General features: G+C 43.9%; 1 protein-coding gene across 5 annotated transcripts; it reads right to left on the bottom strand.

The window, feature by feature from the left end:
* Window positions 1–1,953: 1,953 nt before the first annotated feature.
* LOC139304750 (ubiquitin carboxyl-terminal hydrolase 15-like) lies at window positions 1,954–21,096 on the bottom strand. Of its 5 annotated transcripts, XM_070928609.1 has the most exons (23): window positions 21,008–21,096; window positions 20,119–20,246; window positions 19,658–19,788; window positions 17,437–17,563; window positions 16,872–17,017; window positions 15,566–15,627; window positions 15,008–15,097; window positions 11,016–11,163; window positions 10,358–10,531; window positions 9,914–10,072; window positions 9,367–9,591; window positions 9,196–9,279; window positions 8,732–8,826; window positions 8,189–8,377; window positions 7,907–8,025; window positions 7,459–7,740; window positions 7,048–7,118; window positions 5,671–5,786; window positions 5,430–5,579; window positions 4,599–4,702; window positions 3,358–3,446; window positions 2,553–2,639; window positions 1,954–2,447 (listed from the first exon to the last, which is right to left on the bottom strand). In XM_070928609.1, exons 1-23 carry the CDS (start codon window positions 21,094–21,096, stop codon window positions 2,274–2,276), a joined length of 3,039 nt encoding a protein of 1,012 aa, XP_070784710.1. In that variant the 3' UTR covers window positions 1,954–2,273. The 5 variants fall into 5 exon arrangements, with proteins under 5 accessions (XP_070784710.1, XP_070784707.1, XP_070784708.1 ...); XM_070928606.1 differs by having other exon boundaries at window positions 1,954–2,639; window positions 5,671–5,789; XM_070928607.1 differs by having other exon boundaries at window positions 1,954–2,639.
* Window positions 21,097–21,466: the final 370 nt, after the last annotated feature.

Raw genomic sequence — 21,466 nt, 5'->3', positions numbered from 1 at the left:
TCCCAAAACAACAGAGCCATCCTTTTTTTAAAAATACTCCCTCCCTGACAAGAGCACAGGCAAGACTTTGCAAACTATTGTGTTTGTGTGGACTCGAGCCACACAACCCCCCCACCCCCACCCCGACATTTCAGGTCTTGCCAAGGTTTTAAATATATTGTCTGTTTATTATTAAATGCTTACATATAAATAAATAAACTTTATCAAATGTGCACTCACAGAGTGAACTCTTATGTACAGTATTGTATAAGCCTATAGTAGCAATCACATCTCACTCAGTCAGGATGGGGTGAGTCGCCCGAAAAGCAAGGCAGCGCTGAGGCGATGAAGCCCGCTGAAGTCAAAGCACAGAGATGCTCATAAAGGCATGGTACACTACTAATATTCTGAGGCGACAACAGGTACGCTAATGCTGTTTACAATGGAAAGAACAGGTAGAAAAAGAAAACATAACACTCCACCATGGAGAATAGTTTTTATCATGAGTTACGTCGATGGAGGAATATCCTGCAACAATCTGCCACAAAATATTTTCACTGTATCATGATCCCAAAAGCTGAAAGGCCTTTTAGGCAGACTCACCCCATAGTTTTAGTTTTGTGTCTCCCTCCCCTCCCTCCCCATCCTCAAAGCTCAGGACCACAAGGATGCATTTTTCCCCCTCTGGAAAGGGGTTGATTCAGCAGTACCCATGAATTCATACAGCTAATATCAAAAGGCGAAGAACCCATTACCATCACATTCAACCAAACCAAGAAAGGGAGCCATGAAGAAAAAAAAAAACAGAACGAAAACACAAAGCTGGCCCTATAAAGAATCATAAAGGCATCAGCCACATACATCTGGTCAGTGTTCATTCCATTCAGCATACATTCTGGCCCTCTTGTGGGTAAAAAAAAAAAGAACATTTTGAGATGACGTGGCTCCGGTATAACAAGCAGACAAAATAATACGGGCATTCATACACGTGTGTTGGTGCCTGAAGGGGCCGTGCAATAAAGACGGCGTGATAGTGATGTGCAAAGAAAAGGCGACCGGTCTGAGATTAAGAGTTAAGGCCGAGGTGATCCAAACGAAATGTCAGCGAAATCACCGATGTTTCTCATCTCACAGTGCCTCGAATATGAAGAGGAGGACGAGAGCGGAGCCGTGGTAAAGCTTTGAACACCACCTGTGAATAACTTAAAGAGGGAGGGTTGGAGAGGAGATTTGAGGCGGAGGATCCACGAGTCTGCCAGCTAACTTTTATTGCCATCCCTGCACACTATGTTGAGCTGATTAAGACAGAGTGCTTATGGATGTGAACATTTACTTATTCATTTGTGCAGATAAAATATGCAAAATTAGAATCTGGTTATTTTTCAAAGTTAGCTGGATAACATCTCAATCCTGCTTTATTTTAGGTTTTAAGAAATATAAATCAACAGAGGAGACCAGAAACAGCAAAAGCAGGACCTTAAACCGCTAAGGTTCATGCTAATACACTAATAATCTGTCTAAAAATGCAAGATCACAGCAGTAGCAGTAGCAGCAGCAGCAGCAGCAGCACAAAGCTAGGACAGTTTGGCTGTTCGACACTTTATAAAACCACACTACGGAGCGTCGAGTCTCGAGTGTAGACACGTCTCACCACTGGCTTACTAAAGGCAGCTTCCTAAGCTTTTTATGTGAGAAAACCCTCTGAGAGACAAAGTCATTAACATTTGCAGTATGTCTGGCAACAATACATAAAAAAAGGTGGATGGTTGGTGATTGTGCAAGTTCACAATGTTTCAGCGCATCATGAAAACCCGATATAATTCAGTGTTTAAAATATTTACAAGGTCTAAATGATAATAAAATGATATGCAAGCAATGCTCTCAAAAATATATTTATAAAAAAAAAAAAAACAGCAAAGGAACACAAAAAGCAGAGGGCGACTCAGAGCGCTACACCAATGTGCAGCCTCCAAATCAGTCCCCCATGTCGTTCGGTGAGTCCTTTCAGAGAGCAGGTGAGCAAATCCTAAACGAATGGACGTGGCGACACACTCACACACACTTTACACACACACACACACACAGTGATCCAACCACAGAGGAGGGCCCTGATTTCTTAGAGTTGTGTACCGCGGCAGCTCCCTGACCTAAGCAGTGGCTCCGCCTGTTGAGCGGCCGAGTCCGAGCGGCTGGGTGGGGACGGGTGACGCCCGCTGCCATGCTGTGTGTCCATATGGCTTTGGATGGAAAGATCCTAGTCTCTCTCTCTCCATTTATTCCTGTCCTCGTTTGCCTCAGTTGGTTTTCATGGCAACGTCTCGATTGGGCGCCTGCTCCCCCTCCTCTTCCTCCTCCTCTTCTTCTTCTTCTTCCTCCTCCTCGTCGTCTTCCCGCTCGTTGTCGTTCTTCCTGCGCCGGTTCTCGTTCAGGTCCTCCTCGTCGCTCAGACCGGCGGCGGCGGCGGCACCAGCAGCGGATGAGGCGCCCAGAGAAGAGGAGGCGGCCTTTCTCTCCTGCCTCTCCTCGCCTTCGTTCTCCCCATCTTCTCCTTCCTCCTCCTCTTCCTCTTCCTCCTCCTCTTCCTCGCGGTCGAGGGCGAAGAAGCCAGTGCCTTTCACCGTGTCCTGGCGCTGGTAGAATAGCACATAGCCTGCTTTGGACTGAAAGAGAGACAGCAAAGTTATTCAGCTACACAGATAACTCACTGCTGTGGCTGTTTTCATGCAGGATTCCTGTCTTAACTTGGATCAACATGACCATGCAAGTATTGAAATCCTTTGACAATGAGTCAACAGGATGCTGTCCACTGCATTAATTACAGCCAACCCCAAAGACAAACCTACTGTAGGAACACCTCCTGAATTCTAATTGGTTAAACAAATGATGACTAATCTGTCCGTCGTATTATCAGACACATTGTTAGTGTTGGTGTTTTCACGGTATTAACACATTTTCCAAACATCCGAAGGTGTCTGACTGTGCGAACATGACAAATGAATTTAATTGATTGAATTTAATTGACTTTATGCATGTCAACACATCTTAATGAGACTCCCCATGGTTTGTTTCTCTGGCTTCAATCATTGACTTGAGTTGTTTATATGTGTCAATTACTGTATATCAAGACAAAACAGTAACAGCACCCACCATCCCAGAAAAGAGAGTCCTCAGGACCCTATTAGTGATTTTTTGGGAGAATCAGCAGTCGGACGTCTTTGAGAAATCACACTATTTAGTAACATTCATTTCCAACTAGTGACAACCTTAGAGGTACGCTACTTTGATGAAATGAACCATTCTGGTTGGTGTGCAGCAAAACTGCCTCTGATGAATATACAGAGGGACTTCTGCCTGGCTTTAACAAATTGGGACGCTCACCACTATTTGATCTTCGTTGGCAGGAGACACGCTGCTGTCATCAAAGTTGTACCACTTTCCATCGTCTTTGTTCTTGGCGTAAGCAGTATCTGAGCAGGAACAGATTAACAGACAAGAATATAGTATTATACAGGTTTCCATCTTTACAGGTGTGCCATTCTGTACTCATTCCATTTGTATTATAAAATACTGAAATCAAGTAATGTGTGTATCATGTTCCTAGAGCTCCTGCGTTTTCACTTCCAAAAGTCAATTCATGATCACTGTTTCTTGACATTTTGTCAGACAGGACACCCCGAGCAGAGCTGGTAGTAGTATGTCATGAGTAACGGGGTTGGGCGATTCGACGAATATATCAGTGATTGGCTGAATCTATCGGCAGTTGGGGTTTTTTGGGGTGATTTTTGGCAATTTTGGTCATTTTATTTTGCTAATTTAATGGTCTGCCTCCTCGAGAATTCAACTCTGTAAATAATGAACCTACAAAGCGCAATTCAAAGCATGCGCAAATAGTAACCGGCAGCTGGTCCATATTATGCATGTTCTTGTTGCTCTGATTTCAGTGACTGAATGACAATGAAGCCGTCTTTAGTGGTTGCTGCCCCATCGATTGGTGCTGAAAAGCAACATCAGTTCATGAATCATGTTTGAGAACTCGACCAAAAACTGAATGTGAAGTTGTGCACCTTGATCATTTAATAAAAGTATGTTGGAAATCGCCAGTTGTTGGGCTGACGGTGGCCTGTCGGGAAAATTTTACATATTGCCCAACTCTAACGAGTACCCAACTTACACACACAGTATTGTGTGAATGGATATCTGTACATAAAAAAGTTACTTGATTACAGCTGTGTGTTGTTACTGAGAGTAATAGATAATACGTGCACACTCCTGTCCCTGACGACTCAATTATAACAGAATGACAATGCAAAATGCAGTGAGCCCCCGCTGCAACGCCTGTGGAGAGCTTGAAACAAAGCTCTGTTTGATAAAAAGCTACTAACACCAGTCGTGACTCTGACTGTCTGACGTTAACATCAAGCTTGTTAGCCTGCTGCAATCACCGGGTGTCAGGCATGTGATAAATACTATATTTGCACAGCATGTGTCTTGATTATGCCGTATGGAACTCATCGCTATCATAAAAGGGGAAGATGAACATGAACACTTATAATAAACAGTACTTTTGAAGTAAAACAATAGAACAGAGGCTTTTAAATGATGCGTGTGGTGAATCTTACAGTGGCCTCCACCCATTCCGCCGTAGTGGTTGGACACAGCAATGAGGTCATAGTGACACGGCCCGGCGTTGGGGTTGATCAGGAACTCAGACATGTCAAGGTCTCTGCAGGAAACACATCATACAGTGTACTGTAAGTCATCATGCGCCATATATGCACGACTGACAGGCTTATGTGAAAGACTGCATGTACAAATAAGTCTACATGCCAGAATCTATACAGGTCTTTACTTCTATACAGACAGGAACTTACTGAGATATGAGGGTATTAAAAGTCCTTTATAACATGGACTAATAGCAAGACATAGCAGTCACATTGTTGAGTGTGTTTGGTTTTTGGTTAAAATGCTACTGTTAAACTGTTGTTGGCATGTGGTTTTAACAATAAAAACAACAAAGCACTAACAGACTAATGGTATTTTGACAAGATCTGGTGAGTGTAGCTGAGATCTTTATCATTATGTGCAAATTTAACTATTTACTCACTAATTTTTGCTGGAAAATTGTAGAGAAAGAAATAAAAGAAGAAATAAGCAAAAATCTGAGCTACCAATACATTAAATACTGTATGTTTCAAATATTCCATACAATGATTAACAATGTCCAGCAATGCATTTGTCATAATGTATCATAATTCCAAACAATGACAAAATGTACCCTGTGGAGGCAGATTTGCGGGTATGGCAAAACAGAAACAATGGATAATTTGCTGAAAGTGCAGTGTTCTGCTGCTGTGATTTATTGTCTTTTCTGTGTGTGTGTGTGTGTGTGTGTGTGTGTGTGTGTGTGTGTGTGTGTGTGTGTGAGAAAGAGAGAGAGACAGAGAGAGTACCTGAGTGGGAAATCAACAAGCGAGTCCAGTTTATCCCTCATATAACGGCTGTAGGAGAAGCGTTTCAGATGGACCACCAGCACCGGCGGCAGAGACCACAGATCCAGCTTCTTGGTGGCCTGCTGGTGCTGCTTACAGTTTGGACAGTACCTGCGAGACCAGACGCGCATTTCATGTCAGCAAATGCAGTTGACCCCACGCATTTTGCAGCATTTGGCTGGTAACTTGTTTGTTTTCTCACCATGGGTCCTCTGCTCCCAGTTTTTCCTTTGTGGTAAACAGTTCAATGCAGTCCTTCAGCTTGAAGAAAGCCTTCTTCTGAGGCTTGTACTCCATGCTCTCGTGCTTGTCGAAGTCCTGCTCTCAGTCACACACACACACACACACACACACAGCTGTTATAAAACACTTCTCACCGCACTGTTGTGTCTCACTGGACATGGATTACATCTCATAATAGAACAAAACAGAGAATACTTTACTTTGAAGTGGCCATATGAATTTTGTGCACTGACAATACAAAAGTTAAATTTGGGTAGTATGCTGGCCTCCACGAACAGTCGGATCGAGAGACTGCCCCAGTTTGTTACCCGGCGGTGCTATCAGAGTTTAGCCTAACGTTAGCAGCTCTGACTGACTGATATGGGGGAAGTTTACACTTCAGCGGCCTGGGAGAGACCCAGTGTATTGGGGTAGTTATACGTTTTCTACCTTTTGAGAAAAAGGGAATACCACAGCCCTTTTTCTCTGTTTTCTCTGGTCAATTTCAAAAATATTTGCGTCTTTCTACTGCATAGACCAGCCTAGTTTTATGAAAAGTCCTTGCCCGGGTCCTGACCTTTGAATCCGCCCACTCCTCCGAGTTGACTGATTCTGGTCTGACATCATGACATGAAACAGCAGTTTCTTGGTTGAAAAGCGATCAATCCAATGAGTGCCGCGGGGGGACTAACACCGTTGTCAAGCTGTTGTCAAGATTCAAGCGGATACGTTTGTCTCTAGTGACTGGTTAGGGAAAAATCACCCACGAAAATCGCTAAGGGTGGAGGCAATGTCAGACAGAAGATGGAAACGGAGAGTAACAAGTTGACAATTCTGTCAGATATCAGGCAAGAAAAGACCATCTTTCCAGTGGTGAAATACCCCTAGACGCAAAAGAAATTAATTCAAATTAAAACCATTTTTACAGGACAGGTTTTGTGCATGGACAGTCATTTACAGTTAACTTACACATATGGAATTTCATTTGATTATACGTATCAATTATTGCAGAGTTAATAAAATCATGTTAGGCAGAACACAAAACTGTGCAACATTTTAATTTTAGCGACACACAGATGTGCTTATTCGTTGCATCTGGCAGTGAGCAAGGTGGAGGTTTAACACCCTTTCTAAGGATGCGGTGGATGCTGCAGGCATCAAATCTGTGACCTTTTGATTACAGGACTGCTGCTCTTGTCTGGGTCACATCACCATATCTTGTAACTTGATGGCAGACTGCACTTGTTCTACACTGGACGGTATGTGAGCTAAAAAAGTGAACCAGATGCTCTGCTGCATTAATACTGGTCTGACATCTGTATCAGAGAACACCCTCAGCTTGTGATATTGGCTTTACCTCGACAACAGTGTCATCAAAGTACTTCTTCTTGATTTCTGGTTCCCAGTCCAAGGAGAGATAAGAGCGGTCTGTAAAAAGGTGGATAAAACGTAGAAACACGATCATCATTCAGTCTGTTACTTTAATCAATGTATCTACAGGGGCATTTATTCTGCTGCTTTTCGGTGCTGTGATTAAATTATAAAATAACTAATTCTCCATTCAAAATAACATGTGCACCATTTGAAAAAAGTGAATACCTAGTTCCACTAACACTGGAATAAAATTAATCTAAAATAATACATAATTTAAATTATTGGATACTATATATATAGTATATTTTGCTTGCTTGAATTTTGAATTTGAGGATATTAGGTAGAATTTATTTTCCTCCTAAAATGGATTCTTCATTTACTCCGCGGTTCCTACCACTGAGTCGGAGGTGTCCCTCGTCAAAGCGGATCTGCCTGGTGTCCTCCTTGATGAGGGAGAAGTCCGTTTTTCCCATGTTATTGAACTGGAATGTAAAAAGTCTCTTTCTGTTGTGTCCGGCCGTCTGCTGGCCTTTGGTGGAGTTCTGTGGACCAACCACACCGTTTTCCAGTTCGTTGTCCCCGCCCACAGAGTCCTCTGACTGGCTGTTGTCGTTCTCAGAGGGAAGCTCCTGATCCTGACTGGACTCGTCGTCCTGCTCGTCTGTCTCCATCTCGCCTGAGGGAGGACAGAAAAGATTTTAAAGCACCATGGCTGCTTCCAAAGAATAATGACTTAACAAATGCTATGTGGCATTAAGACATTTCAAAAGGTCGAAACTTTTACAGGAAATGTATTTGATAGTAACATGTCTGTATGTGTGTGTGGGTGTTGATGCACTCACTCGGCGACCCCTCCTCCAGCAGTCCATTAGTGGCGTTACCATTGACAGTGTGTTGTTTGGGTGGCTGCGTCTCTTCACAATCCTCTTCCTCCTCCTCTACTGAAGATCGAACAAAGCGGCTGCAAACACAAAAACATTTTTATTTACAGCAACTGTTGCTTTTTCTAGAAATGCTTCTTGACTGCAGGCCAAAGTGGCGAAGTTCTCAGCTGCCATCAAAGTTGACAAGCAGTAGGCTGGTGTCAATATTCAACGACGACTATACGCTCCAAACGGACGCACCAGAGGCGCAGGAGCAACATGTTGTAGAGTTTGTCTTCACTGAGGGTTCTGGGCACGGCGACGAGGAAGGGCTGACCGAACAGCGGCGTGCTGGTGTGGTTGTAACCCGACTGTTTGTACTTCTCCCTCAGGTGCACTGGGATCACTACATGGTCTGTATCCTCCACCCTGTTCACCGCCAGCTCAAATCTGCAGAGAGGAGTGTGTGTGGTCAGGTTTGAAGTCACAGTGGATATACGCGTCAGCAAGTGAAAAGGGAAATCCTAATTTCTGCATATTTATGTCCTTGGCAAATAAAGCGATTTAAATTGGTGGACAGCCAACAATTCTATGCTTTAAATCTCTGAAGTCACAAATACTGTCAGTAATTAAGTCAAAACAATCAATAGATTTATCAAGAAAGGATTAGAAATGAAACTAAAAGCAAAATCTGTGATTTATACATTAGGCTAAAATACTAGAAACATAAATGTTGTCAGAATTTAGAGGATGCCGTTTTAAACTTCAGATAACAAAGTATGCCGAGCCAAGCTCAACACTCACACATAGATATCATCTCTCTCCATGATGCTGCTGAGGTTCTCGTTGGTGGCGAAGATCCGGTGGAAACGGTGGTTGTAGATGTCAGTTACAATCATCTGGGGGATAAAAGAAAATGAATCAAATGTAGATAAACTGATATATGAACACATTCCTGGGATAATTATTTAGTACACTGGCATAGCAGCTTTGGACAGTATAATTCAGTATGAGTGTTGCTTCATTTGCACCTTCTGTATTTATCTTCCTCTGTTCTTTTGCATTTTTATTCAGCTCCTTATCTTTCCCTTGATCTAAAGGAAAATGATACAAACAGTTTCTCAAACTAGCTGCTGAAGCTGGGTGTGCAGGGACAGATTAAAAGGGACTATTTTGGTCTGTGCTGTGTGAGGAGATATCTGCATTATAGCGTGATGGCTAATAAGAGAGCAGGGTTAGAGTCGAGAGCGGAGCTATGAACTGAATACCTTCTCAGCAGGCACTCCAGAGAGGTTGGAGAGGGAGGTACACAGGTCAGAGATGTAGCCCACCTTCGGCACGGTCAGCTTGTACTGAAACAGGAAACACATCACAGTCAGCTACTGCCTTCACGTGAAATCATGATGTTAGGGTACCACACTTCAGGTAGTGCATGTTACCTGTGTGGGTTTGGCCACAGGGTCCAGTCTGACCAGATAGACCTCCAGCGTCCGCTCCTTCTTCATGGGCAGGGGCAGGGTCAAGTAGCAAAAGGGGTCAAAGGTCACAGAGACCTTGGCGCACACAGGACACACCAGGGTGGACTTGAAAAGGCCGTGGAAGATATCCACAATGATGGAGTCGTTTCTCTTGATGTGGTTCTCCCACGCCTCCTCCGCCACCACCTGAGAGAAACAGCAAAGCACAAACAAGCTATTACAAAAGACTGTAAAATCTAAACATGTGAAAAATCTAAACTTAACATTTAGAAAAAGACAGTGCTTATTGAGAAGGGCATTCTCTAGCACAGATTAACTGATCTATTTATAAATAGATATATGCATGACTCATAAAATGTGAAGATACATATTTATTCATACAGAGCAGCACTTTTCTGTCAACATTTTCAATATGTTTGGCCAGCAACACACATTTAAACATCTGGAGACAATTTAACACATTTTTATCTTAGCCGTTATTATCTCATCTCATCTCCTGGTCTCTCACCTTATCAGGCCTGCCGTTGGCGTCCTTGAGCTGGATGTAGGGCTTCTTCCTGATGCGGTTCAAGTCCTCATGAAGGCCATCCAGGAGAAAGGCCAGCAGCTCATGAGAGTCCTGCTGTTGGTAGCCCGAGAACTGCGGGGCGAAGCGGCCCACCTGGGTCTAGTGGACAGAAAACACATGACCAAAACGACATCAGGAGAGGCACAAAAAGAGATGGAAAAAAGAAAAACTAGGACCCTTTCTAGCCCCCACACTTCCACGCAAGCCTTTTTGAAATTGTTAAATTTTAGATATTCATTCAAACTGGTGATATCTGCCTTTGAAAGATAACGGCTACTGTGGGTTACCCAATGATAGCACTTTTACAGACCAAATGTATAAACGGTACACTATTTTGGTTGTGAACCCAACATCTTTCCTACTCAAGTTTTTCCAGGTAGTCACCTTGAAAGGCCTTGGGGTGACGTAGCTGTATTTCCCCGACCACAGCTGCTTGATAAGCTCGGCGTAGGCTCTGGCAATCTCCCCCTTCATGCCCAGCGGGTTGTCCTCATTCAGTTCGTCCGTGTACTTGTCTTTGAGGAAGTAATCCGTCAGGGGAGGGATATTGCTTAAACACTGAGGGGGCGCAAAAGCAGGAGGGGACAATATTTAGCAGAGGATGGATTTAGGCTTTTCACAAGATCTGCATTTCAAACTTCCATGCCATCACAGCCTTTGTTAAAAAAAGAAAAAATACCTATCATAATATGTACATATCCACATTGGTGATAAACTAATTGAAAAACAACACCAAGCGTCTTAGTATGGTGTTGGGCCACCATGAGCCTTCAGCATAGCTTCAATACTCCTTGGCATATATCCTATAATTAGTTTTTTTTCTGTGTAGCATCTTCCTCTGTGCCTGACGATTTGTCTCTCCAGGCACAAACCATGGAGCTAAAACACACTGGTGTGTTGGGCAATGGGCCCAACATACCAGTGTCTTTCTGCAGCACATTTCAAATTCTTCTAGACTCTATGAACAGAGACTTCGAAAGAATCAGAATAACTTTCTATACTTTCCTAGACTGTGCAGAGCTCCCCGAAGGCATGCTGTTACCTGCACTGCAGAGTTCATGAAGCAGGTGTTGCCTAGGTTGGAGAGTCCACAGAGGCCTGAGCGCTCACTCTGCCTGCTCTGGTCTGAGTAGTCATAGCTGTTGCTGTAGGGGTGGTAGGACGGCAGACTGTAACTCGAATTCTTCACACTGTGCAGTAAACATATAAAAGCACAAATGGGCAGGTTATATAGGGTTGGATAGGGTTTGTCAAAAAGCTACAAGCAAAGAAAAGGACATCCTATCGTACACATAAATGTAATACGGCTACATCTATGTTATCTATCTAAGTTATCAAGATTAAGTTGTTAATACGCTCACCAATACATAGAAAATACCACCAGGCAAACATACAACTTCAGTTTCCACTATTTCGTATTCGACAAAAAAACCAAACTACAATCCAAACCTATGAACCCCCCAAAAAGACTCTCTCAGGCTTCCTAGACAAACCAGAGAGAGCTCAAAGCTAGGCCTCCCCAACTGCAGCAATCAGCAGACCTCTGGGAGGGCTGCAAGGCAGTGTTGGTCGTTTCTGGCTCCCACTGGTCAAGAGAAACAGCTGTGATGGCGGTGGAGGCAGTGGCCTCGCAGTTCAGCACGCGGTGGTCCACCCTCCTGCTGTCCAGCTCCACCGCCTCAGGCCTCAGGCACCACCAGCAACACAGGAGCATGACATCTCAGCCCCGCCCCGGCCCATGCCGGCCCGCATGTCCACGTGAAACTGGACAACCAGCAGCCTGATGGATGGGGTACGGATGGGGTTCGGTTCGGGTGCGGCGCATGCAAAGCCTGGTTTTTAGAGGCTGGGATGGACGGTCCAGCTCCAGTCTCCACTGTTGAGTCCGAATGTTAACTCAGCTCAACCCCAGTGTAGCTCCAGTAGCTCCAGAAGCAGTTTGGATGTAGTCCGAACCAAGTTCAGGCCTAAGTTGGACTTCCAAGTCCAGGACAGGCCAATAACCAAACCACAGAACGCATAAACACAAAAACACACACTATTCCTCTTTCTTAGAGCTAACTAAGCAGCTCCCCTCTTCTCTTCTCCCCCCTTCTTCTTTTTCGAGCTCGACCGCCTGTCATCTTGTTATCCTCTCTGCCTCGGATCCCTTCCCCCTGTCCTGTCCTGTCCTGTCCTGTCCTGTCCTGTCCTGTCCTGTCCTGTCCTCTGGTCTTCTGCTCCTCCCTCTGGCCTGCCTGCTGCTCTCTGCCACTCTACGGCTACCAGCAGATATTTATAGCAGCATCAGCAGCAGCAAGGATGCTCAAGACTACTGCTACCGAAGCTAGAGGTGCACAGAGAGAGAGAGAGGGAGAGGCAGAGAGAATAGGGGGGAGGGGCGGACAGTACAAGGGGGGGGGCTGGCAGAAGAGAAATGAGATGGGGATGGAGGGAGCAGCTGATCCACTGCATCCAGCTGAGGCTGCAGTATTCACAGGCCTGACTCTTAGTATCTCTCTACCCCCTCTCTCTCTCTCTAACACCGATATACACACACATTAACACGTTCACTCATGATGACACACCATTTATCCCCTTTCCTTACACTCGTGCACACTTTATATTGTGTTCTCGACACACTAACACACAAATTCTCGCTCACACTTTCCCCCCTGTCCTGGTTAAATTACACCCTATGACACTGTTACCACCTCTCAAACACACACTTTGACACTCCCTCCTTCATCGTCTTTAATATGCCCCATGCCTGTCTGTACGAGAGCTTTTTAAAAGAGGGAGGGTCTAAATAAATAAACTAAAACCTGAAAAAAAGGGCTGGTTTCATCACAGGGGCCGGTATGTGTGTGTGGAGGCAGGCGATGAGGGAGCAGGAGCAGATGAAATGCATTCTGAAGGTCACTTAGACACTGCAGAACGTGTGCATCGCAATGAGCTCAGGGGAGAGGAGAGGTAAAGAGAGAGAGACAGAGAGAGAGACAGAGAGAGAGAGAGAGACTGCCTGCCAGGATAAGGGGACACCGCCTAGTAAGACAGTGACACTTACTGCTGTTACAGAGCATCGCTACTGAGGCTAAACCGACCAGGCCAAAAACCGCAAAATCAAAAAGACAAGTGTTATGTAATGCGGGAAGACTTCATGTGAAAAAAAAAAAAAGAAAAAAGAGGCCCCATGCATAATTCAGAGAAAACGACAGTGCTGGCACTACAGTGAATCAGGGACAGGAGAGCTGCTGGGAGTGAAGATCCAATTTCCCTAAGTCACCCACTAAAACTGTACAGAAAGAAGATGCCACTGCTATCAAACAATATGAAGCACAGCTGTGAAATGACAATGTGGAACTATACTCCCAACTGTACAAATGCAAGTACAGTGCAAGGCAGTAGTATGGTGTACTAAGAAATAATTGGGAGAGATGTTCTTTGTTTTCAGCTAGCAAGTGTAGGAAGGATAAGCTCGGTTCACTTCAGCACCTTCCTTCTTTGTCAATATTGATTTTTCCAGTGTGGACAAGCTTGTGGCTATTATTTCTGCATTCCAGCAGTATCAAAACAATGCAATGCAGAGTGTCTATATCTAAGACGCACACACACAGACACACTCCAGCATGCAGTAAATCACACACATAAAAAAGGTGGAAGGAGGGGACAGTAAAGTCTACTGGGCAGCAGAGGCGAGAGCTCCACCCACAGTCGAGCAGTGCTCTCTAGCAGAGGGCTGACGGAGCCTCCGGTCCCACTGCTTTAGCAACAAACCCCATTTTCAGAAAACAGAAACTGAAAGTGAGCTGTGATTCACTTTGGCATAGCAACAAATCCAGGACGATAGATATTTGAGATGTTTCTGTCACTTGCATCACCCTTGCCTCTTGTGTTAACATGGTAAAGAACACTAAAGCTTCAGAAAATCGAGCTGCATGATAAAGCATACACTGTGATTCTTTTTATTTTCAAATGATTAACAATAACATTGCACAAAGATGTACAAAACAGGATTTTACAACTCTGGAAAGTTATCATGGCAACAATTATCTTTCCTCACAGAGGTAAACTGGGGAAATATGCCTTCATGTTACACAGTAATCTACCAGGAATGCGTGTCTGATTGGTCACCACAGCACCTTGTTAGAGGATATCACATTGAACAAAGTTTTTTGCTGGACTGGCCTCAAATGAGGGGGACTGCGTGCTTTTTCTCCGAAGGCTAAAGTCGGTCTGAATACAGCCTAAGAAGGAGATGCAGGCCGAGAAATATTACATAGACGTAGGAAAACCCTTCTATATTTGAATATGAAAACAATTTAGTTCATTAAAGTAGATCATGTTATTTAGATATATCTTAGCGTTAAATCAGATAATGAATGTCCTGTACCAAGTCTGTCTCTTGTAGCTGTGCACCAAATACTTGACTGCTATTTCAATACTTGATTGTTGTGATTAAGTGTTACACAAGAGTAAGACAGCAAGGGTGAAATCAAGACCTTGTTGCACACGTTAATGGGTAAAATAATGATCACATTAACCATAATCATGCAGCTCCAGCCTGAGCTATCAATCAGTAAGGTAGAAAAATCAGACGCTAGGATCAACTAACATAATTTAATGCTGAGTAAGGCGCCAAGAGGCACCAGTGGGCCATTTCTAGAGAGCACTGCTGTCGCTGAAGAAAATTCCAGAGAGATCAATCCCTCGTAAGCCCCTTCCCCTCCCTGCTATCAGCTCTTACAGCTGAGACTGCATCATCACGAGATAGCTTTAAGCCCCACATCACAGCCAGAGATAGACCTGTACAAAACAAAGTTTGACAAACTTTATTCTAGGATACTGTTAGCTGCTTCAAACTGAAGTTTCTTCATATCTGCAGGAATTTCTGCAGGCTTTCTTTAGCCCGCTACCACTTTAAAAGCCAATTCGATCGGAGATTCCAGTAAGGTTAATGTGAAGGTTTGTGCTGAACAAAAACTACAGGACTCATCTCTGGCTGTTGGCATCCAAACCCGCCCCTCAGCTAGTCAACCCACTACTAAGCCTTACTTCCTGCTGTTGAAGCTGCTGTTATGATTGTTTGTGAGAGATGAAGGCGAGATCTTTGGCAAAGCAGAGAGATTGGAAACACCAGATGACCTTCAAAAGATAAAGAATAGATCATGAGTTAGAGTGGAGAAAATAAGGCGCTGTTCCAGAAAAGGTGTGCGAGTGTCAATCAAATAAAACTGAAATGAATTCAAATAAATAGGAGGGATATGTCAGCAACAAAAGGTCAAGCAAAAGAGGTAGTCTGAGGCAAAGTCATAGAGAGAGGAAATCTTTGAGGATGATGAGGTGTTGTAGTGACATAGCAGGGACACTTAAATACATTTTGCAATTTCCAAAGAAGAGGCTATTTAATGGTGTTTCAGACAGGAGTCTGGTGCTGTGTCACATCAAGTTAAAACGTCCTCAGCAATTCAATAATACACTGTCTATGTGTAATCTTTAGGTAAATCAACAGTAGTGTTTTCATACAGCGTGGAAATTGCATTCTATTTCTGTGCTAACTTTTTCCTTCAGTCAACAAGGCAATATAAGCCAGGTGATGTGCCGCTCACTCACTTGGGTGCCGTGGAGCCTCGGGGCCATGAGCCATCCTCACTCTTCTGCTCTATTACGAGAATCTGTGGGAGACGGCAAAAAGAAAAGAGGGCTCCATCTGTTTCCACTACTGTGAAGACACCAAACTTTTTAAGAATTTGCATCCTGAAACTGAAGATGTCACCTGCACTTTGAGTAAAAGTTTAACTGCATTTAACCTGAGTTTCTTTTTATGCAGAGTAGTTTAAAAAAAACACAGTTAATGGATTATTCAAATTTGACTAAAATGTCAGATTATACACAAAAAGAACAGATCTGTTTCAGCATTCCCCATACTGTGAAGGACTGCCGTTGACTGAAGCTGCTAGACCTGTTAATGCTGAAATATTTGTTTCCTTCACATAATGGGGAAAGGCAGGGAGCCGAATGCATCCTATCCGCTGTTTCACTTAGTGAGGATTTGTCTGAGGCTCAACAATCCTCTGGAACAGCTGCTGGTGAACGGGACAGCCCTGCGATCTGAAGCCTGCTGGCTCATTGTGGCCAGGTGTCTAAATTAAACTGTATAAACGGCTGCAGTCGACTACCAGGTGGATGCCAGAACATACGTGCACAGTTTAAGCAGCTTACAAGGAGAGGTTAAGTGCCTCGCATGGCAGCTGACAAACAGATGTTGTGGGGTTCGAAGCTCTAACTATTACAGGACCACATTGTGTTAACATAACTCTACATTAAGTCAGATGATGATTTAAATAATCTATTTTCAGTGGGTTTCTGCTTTTCTGTTCTCTATAACCATAGATTTTAATATTGTTGCTCTAACCACCTGGGTGCCTAAACTACTTGGAGCGCCACCTAGAGAGACTCAAACTTCAACAAGAGCAACAAAGAAGAAACTCATCACAGTGGCACCTATGGCGTTTAAATGATTTCATGGAACATTATAAAGAACTGAGCACAAAAAATAAAGTTATTCAATTGATTCTTGTGCCACTGAGATTAGTTAGACTGCCCTCTGCAGGTCAGGATAAGCTGTTGGATACTGATTCAAACAGAAGAAGCTCCTCTCTGCTGTGGCCTGAAAGGGCCGACTGGCAGAGAGCACAAATGAGGAAAAGCTATCTGATGAGGGTGATTGAAACTAGAGCACATTTCACCGAGCTCAGGAAAAATAACTGTCTACATAGCAAGCCACATTTGGACAGCTCTGTGTTGATTTTGTCAAATACATTTTTTTTCCTGCTGACTCCAGGAAAATAACCCTGCAGAGGTATTCAAACTGGTGGCATATTGTGACGATTTCAGATGAAACTAGAAAAGTCCCTACCTGTCCTTGGTAGAGGCCGGCGTCTTGAATGGTGCTGTCGGGTTTGTTGAGAGGCTCAAAGGTGTTGCTCATGTACCTGTTCCACAGCCTGGTCTCCTTCTCATCAGGGATGCTGAACAGCTTCCTCATGTCCTTCTCTATCATGTCTGCAGCAAAGCGCGAATATCATCAGAAAAGGAAAAAGGCTGTGGTTCACATTATATGGTTAATGCAGAATGGAAAGAGAACAGTCTTTGCAATCTGCAGAATTTTGGGCATGATGGCACATGGTTAACAGATGCCAACATGGTGAAGACTAAAATAACAAGTAATGGATCTTTCATCATCAACACACACGTTTGTTTGGCAATTACTCAAAAATAACAAGACAATTGCATATAATTATTCCTTTTTGGAGAGGCAGAGTGTGAGATATTTAAGATATTGAGATATGTAAGATATTTATAGTTTTGAGAACATTGTGGTTACGACCCATCATCATTTACAGGGTAACATTTTCTTTAAGTGTGTCAAAATGTTGTCTTAATCAAAACAAAAGGGTAAATGAAAAGTAACTCAGGCCTACCTATTGTGTCAGCTTTACTGAAGCGTCTGGTGATCACATTGTCCATGTTGCTGTCTTCACAGAGCTTCAGCTCTGTAAGGTACACCTCCACCTTGCAGTGCTTCACAAACATACCCTGTTCCACCACCTGGAAAATAACACAGGGAAATTATTAACTGGCCGCATAATCTAATAATGACTTCATGATCAATCAAATACAAATATATTGCATATACGCAGACGTCAATATCAAATACTATATGTAGTTATATAGTATTAGGAGAAACAGTATAAGCATATTACATTCTTACTAGGCAAAAGTGGCTCTAATGAGAAAGACAGTGGCATAATATAACAATACCCCTCTGGATCATTCCAAATATTTCCAACTGTTGTTAATAGCTATGTTTCGTATCTGAAATACATTAGCTGACTGCACCAAGTATAAGCGTGGAACTTGAAAACATATGTAGCAACAGATACATGTTGTGCCAAAGACAAATCTCTGCTGTCACTATATCAGATGGAAAATACAGCCTCCTGCTTATCATGATACAAGTATGGACTCTTAGAGCTAGCAACATAAGTCACCCAAACGTGGAACACCAGCCATTATCTGGCTTTCTACCGTACCAGCCCATCAGGTACACCTCTAACATTACCTTGTTCTAATTATTCAAAATGCGGTCTTACGCGATGAAAAGTGTCGGGTAAATTTGGGGTTGTACTAGCTTCTGTTTCTCATGGAGAACAAAGTATAGTCTGCTGGTCTGGGTGCCACTCATCTGGTGTCCTGATAGCAGCAGAGTCAGAGTGAAGTGCTTAAATTAGCAGCACCTCGTGGAAACAGCTGAGGGGTCCCAGCCTATTTATTTCAGCGCTGAGCCCCTCCAACGAACACACACAGTACCAACTTCACAAATCTCTCACACACGGCTCAGATTCTCACCCCCACCCCTCCCCTCCCATTCCTATACCCCGATACCCTGCTGGGCCCACCCTACCCCTCAGCACAACACCCATGTGTTTGTAAACTCAGAGCAAAAGCCCAACTCATCGCCAAACTCTGACAGAATTTCTCTAATCAGAGCCGAGCCAAAACCATTTACCCCACCCACCCCCCCCTCCTCCCATACTGGTTATGCCTCTCGCACTCCTCTCAGAAGCTTTCACGCTGCTTCTCTCAGTGTGACCTCAGCCGGCATTCCTCCACTTCAAAAAACAAGGACGCGCAGGAACACTCCGCCGGTGTTGGCAGTCGGACCAGAGGAGGACAACGGAAGGAAACATAGTGCCAAACCTGTGACTACAATCCTTTTTAACGCTTGTGTTCCCCCCGCACCTCAAAATACCACAAAAAAAAACAAAGGCTTTGAAAAAAGAGGAAAACTTAGAATGAACCTCCTGCATGTTGTGTCTTGCGGATCGCTCCATGTAGCTTTTCAGTCATCCAGAACGTTGCCTGAAAATAGAAACCCTGCAGCCACCCGATACGTCCCACGACATACATGGCAAAATGGGAGGGTCAATGCAAGGGGGGGAGAAAGAACGAGAGAGAGAATGATAGAGGAACCTCTTCTAGCAGCCATGATGCCATGACTAGCGAGATTTGAAGGAGGGATTTGATACTGTAGGTCCTGTTAAGTTGTAGCCGCCATCATGAAGTATTCCACTAACTAATCAACTGTGGCCACACATACAGCCCTTCAGTGGTTTGTTTCACGCAACCAAAAAGTGCCTGAAAGTACTTATTAACCCTAAAATAAATAATTGCAGTTCATGATGGAAATGAATGAAAAGCTCAAGGAAATGAATGAAAAGCACTGTCACTGTCACTTTCTTTTCACGCAAGGTAAATATCCGACTTATCAGTTTTATCTTTATTTGTTTCCAGCTCCTGTGCACAGTGTACCTTTGTACATCCAACTGGCCTGCAACTGTGGGCCAGTTCCATTGCAAACGAAATGTTATGCCTTTCTTTTGATATTCTTTTTTGTTAATAATGTATAATGAGCAGCAGCAGAAGAGCCAATATTATCGTAAAGTACTACAGTTTGCCAATATCATTTTGGCTGTGTCTCTCTCCCTTTCAACCCAACACAAGCCACACCATAGCTACTAAAAACAACCATTACATTGCTTCAGAGAACCACCTTTGCTGGTGTTATATGCAGTGAGCAGAACACTCTCCATTCATCAAATCCATTCATACATAGTCTTATGCTCATGACTGAACCCTTACTTTGCGTGCAATTGGCTCCTGACCATCCGTCAATCCATACCAGCTGACAAGCTTATTCCAGCCTTCTGTTGGGACCAAGATGTAGTCGAGCTCATCAATGAGGTGCTCCTTGATGGCCAGCACATCCCCATCTAGAGGTCAGGAGGGGATGAGAGAAAGGATGAGAAACAAGCAGACAGACAGAGGGAGAGAAAGCACATTGTGGGACAACACTTACACTAGTGACACTGCACTGACTGTCTCACACGACACAAAACACACAAAAGGAAAAAGGTATGCTGGAGAGTTTTCTATGAACCCCCAACAATGTTGGTTTTGTTCCCTTTTCCTCTAAACTCTTTGTTACTACTTCCAGAATGATACAGCTATACTGACCAGGGGTCCATGGAGCCACACAGTATTTACGATATATTCCTAATGGTGATTTAAGGTATAAGGAGGTGAAGCATCATCTGTCTTACCTCTGAGAAGACCAGAGTTATCAACTGGCCCTGGGTAGACATTCTGGTCACCCATCTGGTATTTGTCCCAACTGTCATATCCCACATATTTCTTCCACTGTTTGAACCAGCGACTGTCCACCAGGTACCTGCAGAGAAGGTAGGCAATATTATTTCAGGTCTGATCAAGCAAAACGGGACACTGCGAGACTATTCAAGGGTCAACAAGCTTTAAAGGTGTAAACCAAAGGTTTTATATTCCTTTTAACACGTTGAATTGTGACAATAAAAATACTTAAGCAGGTGAAGGCTACCTTGCTGTCAGTGCTCTAAACAAATGTGACTTTGAGAGGCGAATATAACACAAATTGATAGTTGCAACAGTAGCACTGTTGACGCCGACTTGAGTTCAGGTTGCTGCATGCCTGGCCAGCTGGCTCTGTGATTTTGACAGGTGCTTCTTTTCGGACTCCGCCCTGCCGAAGTCGACAGATGAACCCACTGACTGGCAAACCACTTGGAGCTTCGGTAGGGTAGCCAATTAGCAATTAGCCTGCTAACTAGACCAGCCAAACGAAATGTAGCCTCACTGAGATCGTGTCACCAAATAAAAAGCGAGATGATAATTTGGAGGAAGCGAACATAACCACCAGAATACAACACTTAATGTAAAATATATGTAGGGTCTATGGTTCTTCATTGACAGTTTAAAAGCTAGCGTTATCTCGCGCACCGCTAGCCTGCCAAGCTGACACACATGAAGCTAACGGGCTCCAGTTAGCTAGCTCGGAGCTAACTGTCAACACGGCCCGTCACCTCGGCTTTCTTATCCTTCATGGCGTTGACAGCTTCGGCAGAGCCACCTGACGGCCATGTGGCGTCTTTGAAAAGGTTTCACCTCAAGTCTTACCAAGTGTCTCCCTTTCTTAGCTGTGTTTTCAACAGTGCCGCGACCTCTCCTCTCTGGGTATCCAGATCAGCCGCTCCTCCTTCCGCCATCTTTGCTCAGACATCACCCGCTGCATGGTGGGAAAGTGTGGGGCGTCACCGAGGGACGTAGAGAGTGACGCTGCTGTTTCAGCCAATCATCGGCTCACCAGCAGAACAGGAGAAGCATGACCCCCAGTGGTAGAATTATTCTAGAAAAAATGTTCAAAAATGCTCCATCATTGTGACTGCACAGCCTCCTTGATGTCTAAGAAACTGCAGCCCTACACATATCTTTGTCCAGCAAGGGGCATTATATCATTTGACATTTTAGCATACTGTGTGAGCTCAGTGTGTAAAACTGGGGGTAAAATACCTTTAAGCAGAGTCTCATTTCACAAAGAAAAGTCAATAGACCTCGTTGGACTTTTTTTTTCTCAGA

This window comes from Enoplosus armatus, chromosome 22 (assembly GCF_043641665.1).
Source record: "Enoplosus armatus isolate fEnoArm2 chromosome 22, fEnoArm2.hap1, whole genome shotgun sequence".
Lineage (NCBI taxonomy): Eukaryota > Metazoa > Chordata > Actinopteri > Centrarchiformes > Enoplosidae > Enoplosus > Enoplosus armatus.
Note: the sequence above shows the minus strand (reverse complement) of the source record. Positions and strands in the feature narration are given on the sequence as shown.

Excerpts from the sequence above, each read along its gene's own strand:
- LOC139304750 (XM_070928606.1), bottom strand. The coding sequence starts at position 21,096 with ATGGCGGAAGGAGGAGCGGCTGATCTGGATACCCAGAGAGGAGAGGTC. Across the intron at positions 20,247-21,007 it reads CTAAGAAAGGGAGACACTTG|GTACCTGGTGGACAGTCGCT; the intron begins GTAAGACTTGAG and ends CCTTCTCTGCAG. Across the intron at positions 9,592-9,913 it reads CCAACGGCAGGCCTGATAAG|GTGGTGGCGGAGGAGGCGTG; the intron begins GTGAGAGACCAG and ends TGTTTCTCTCAG.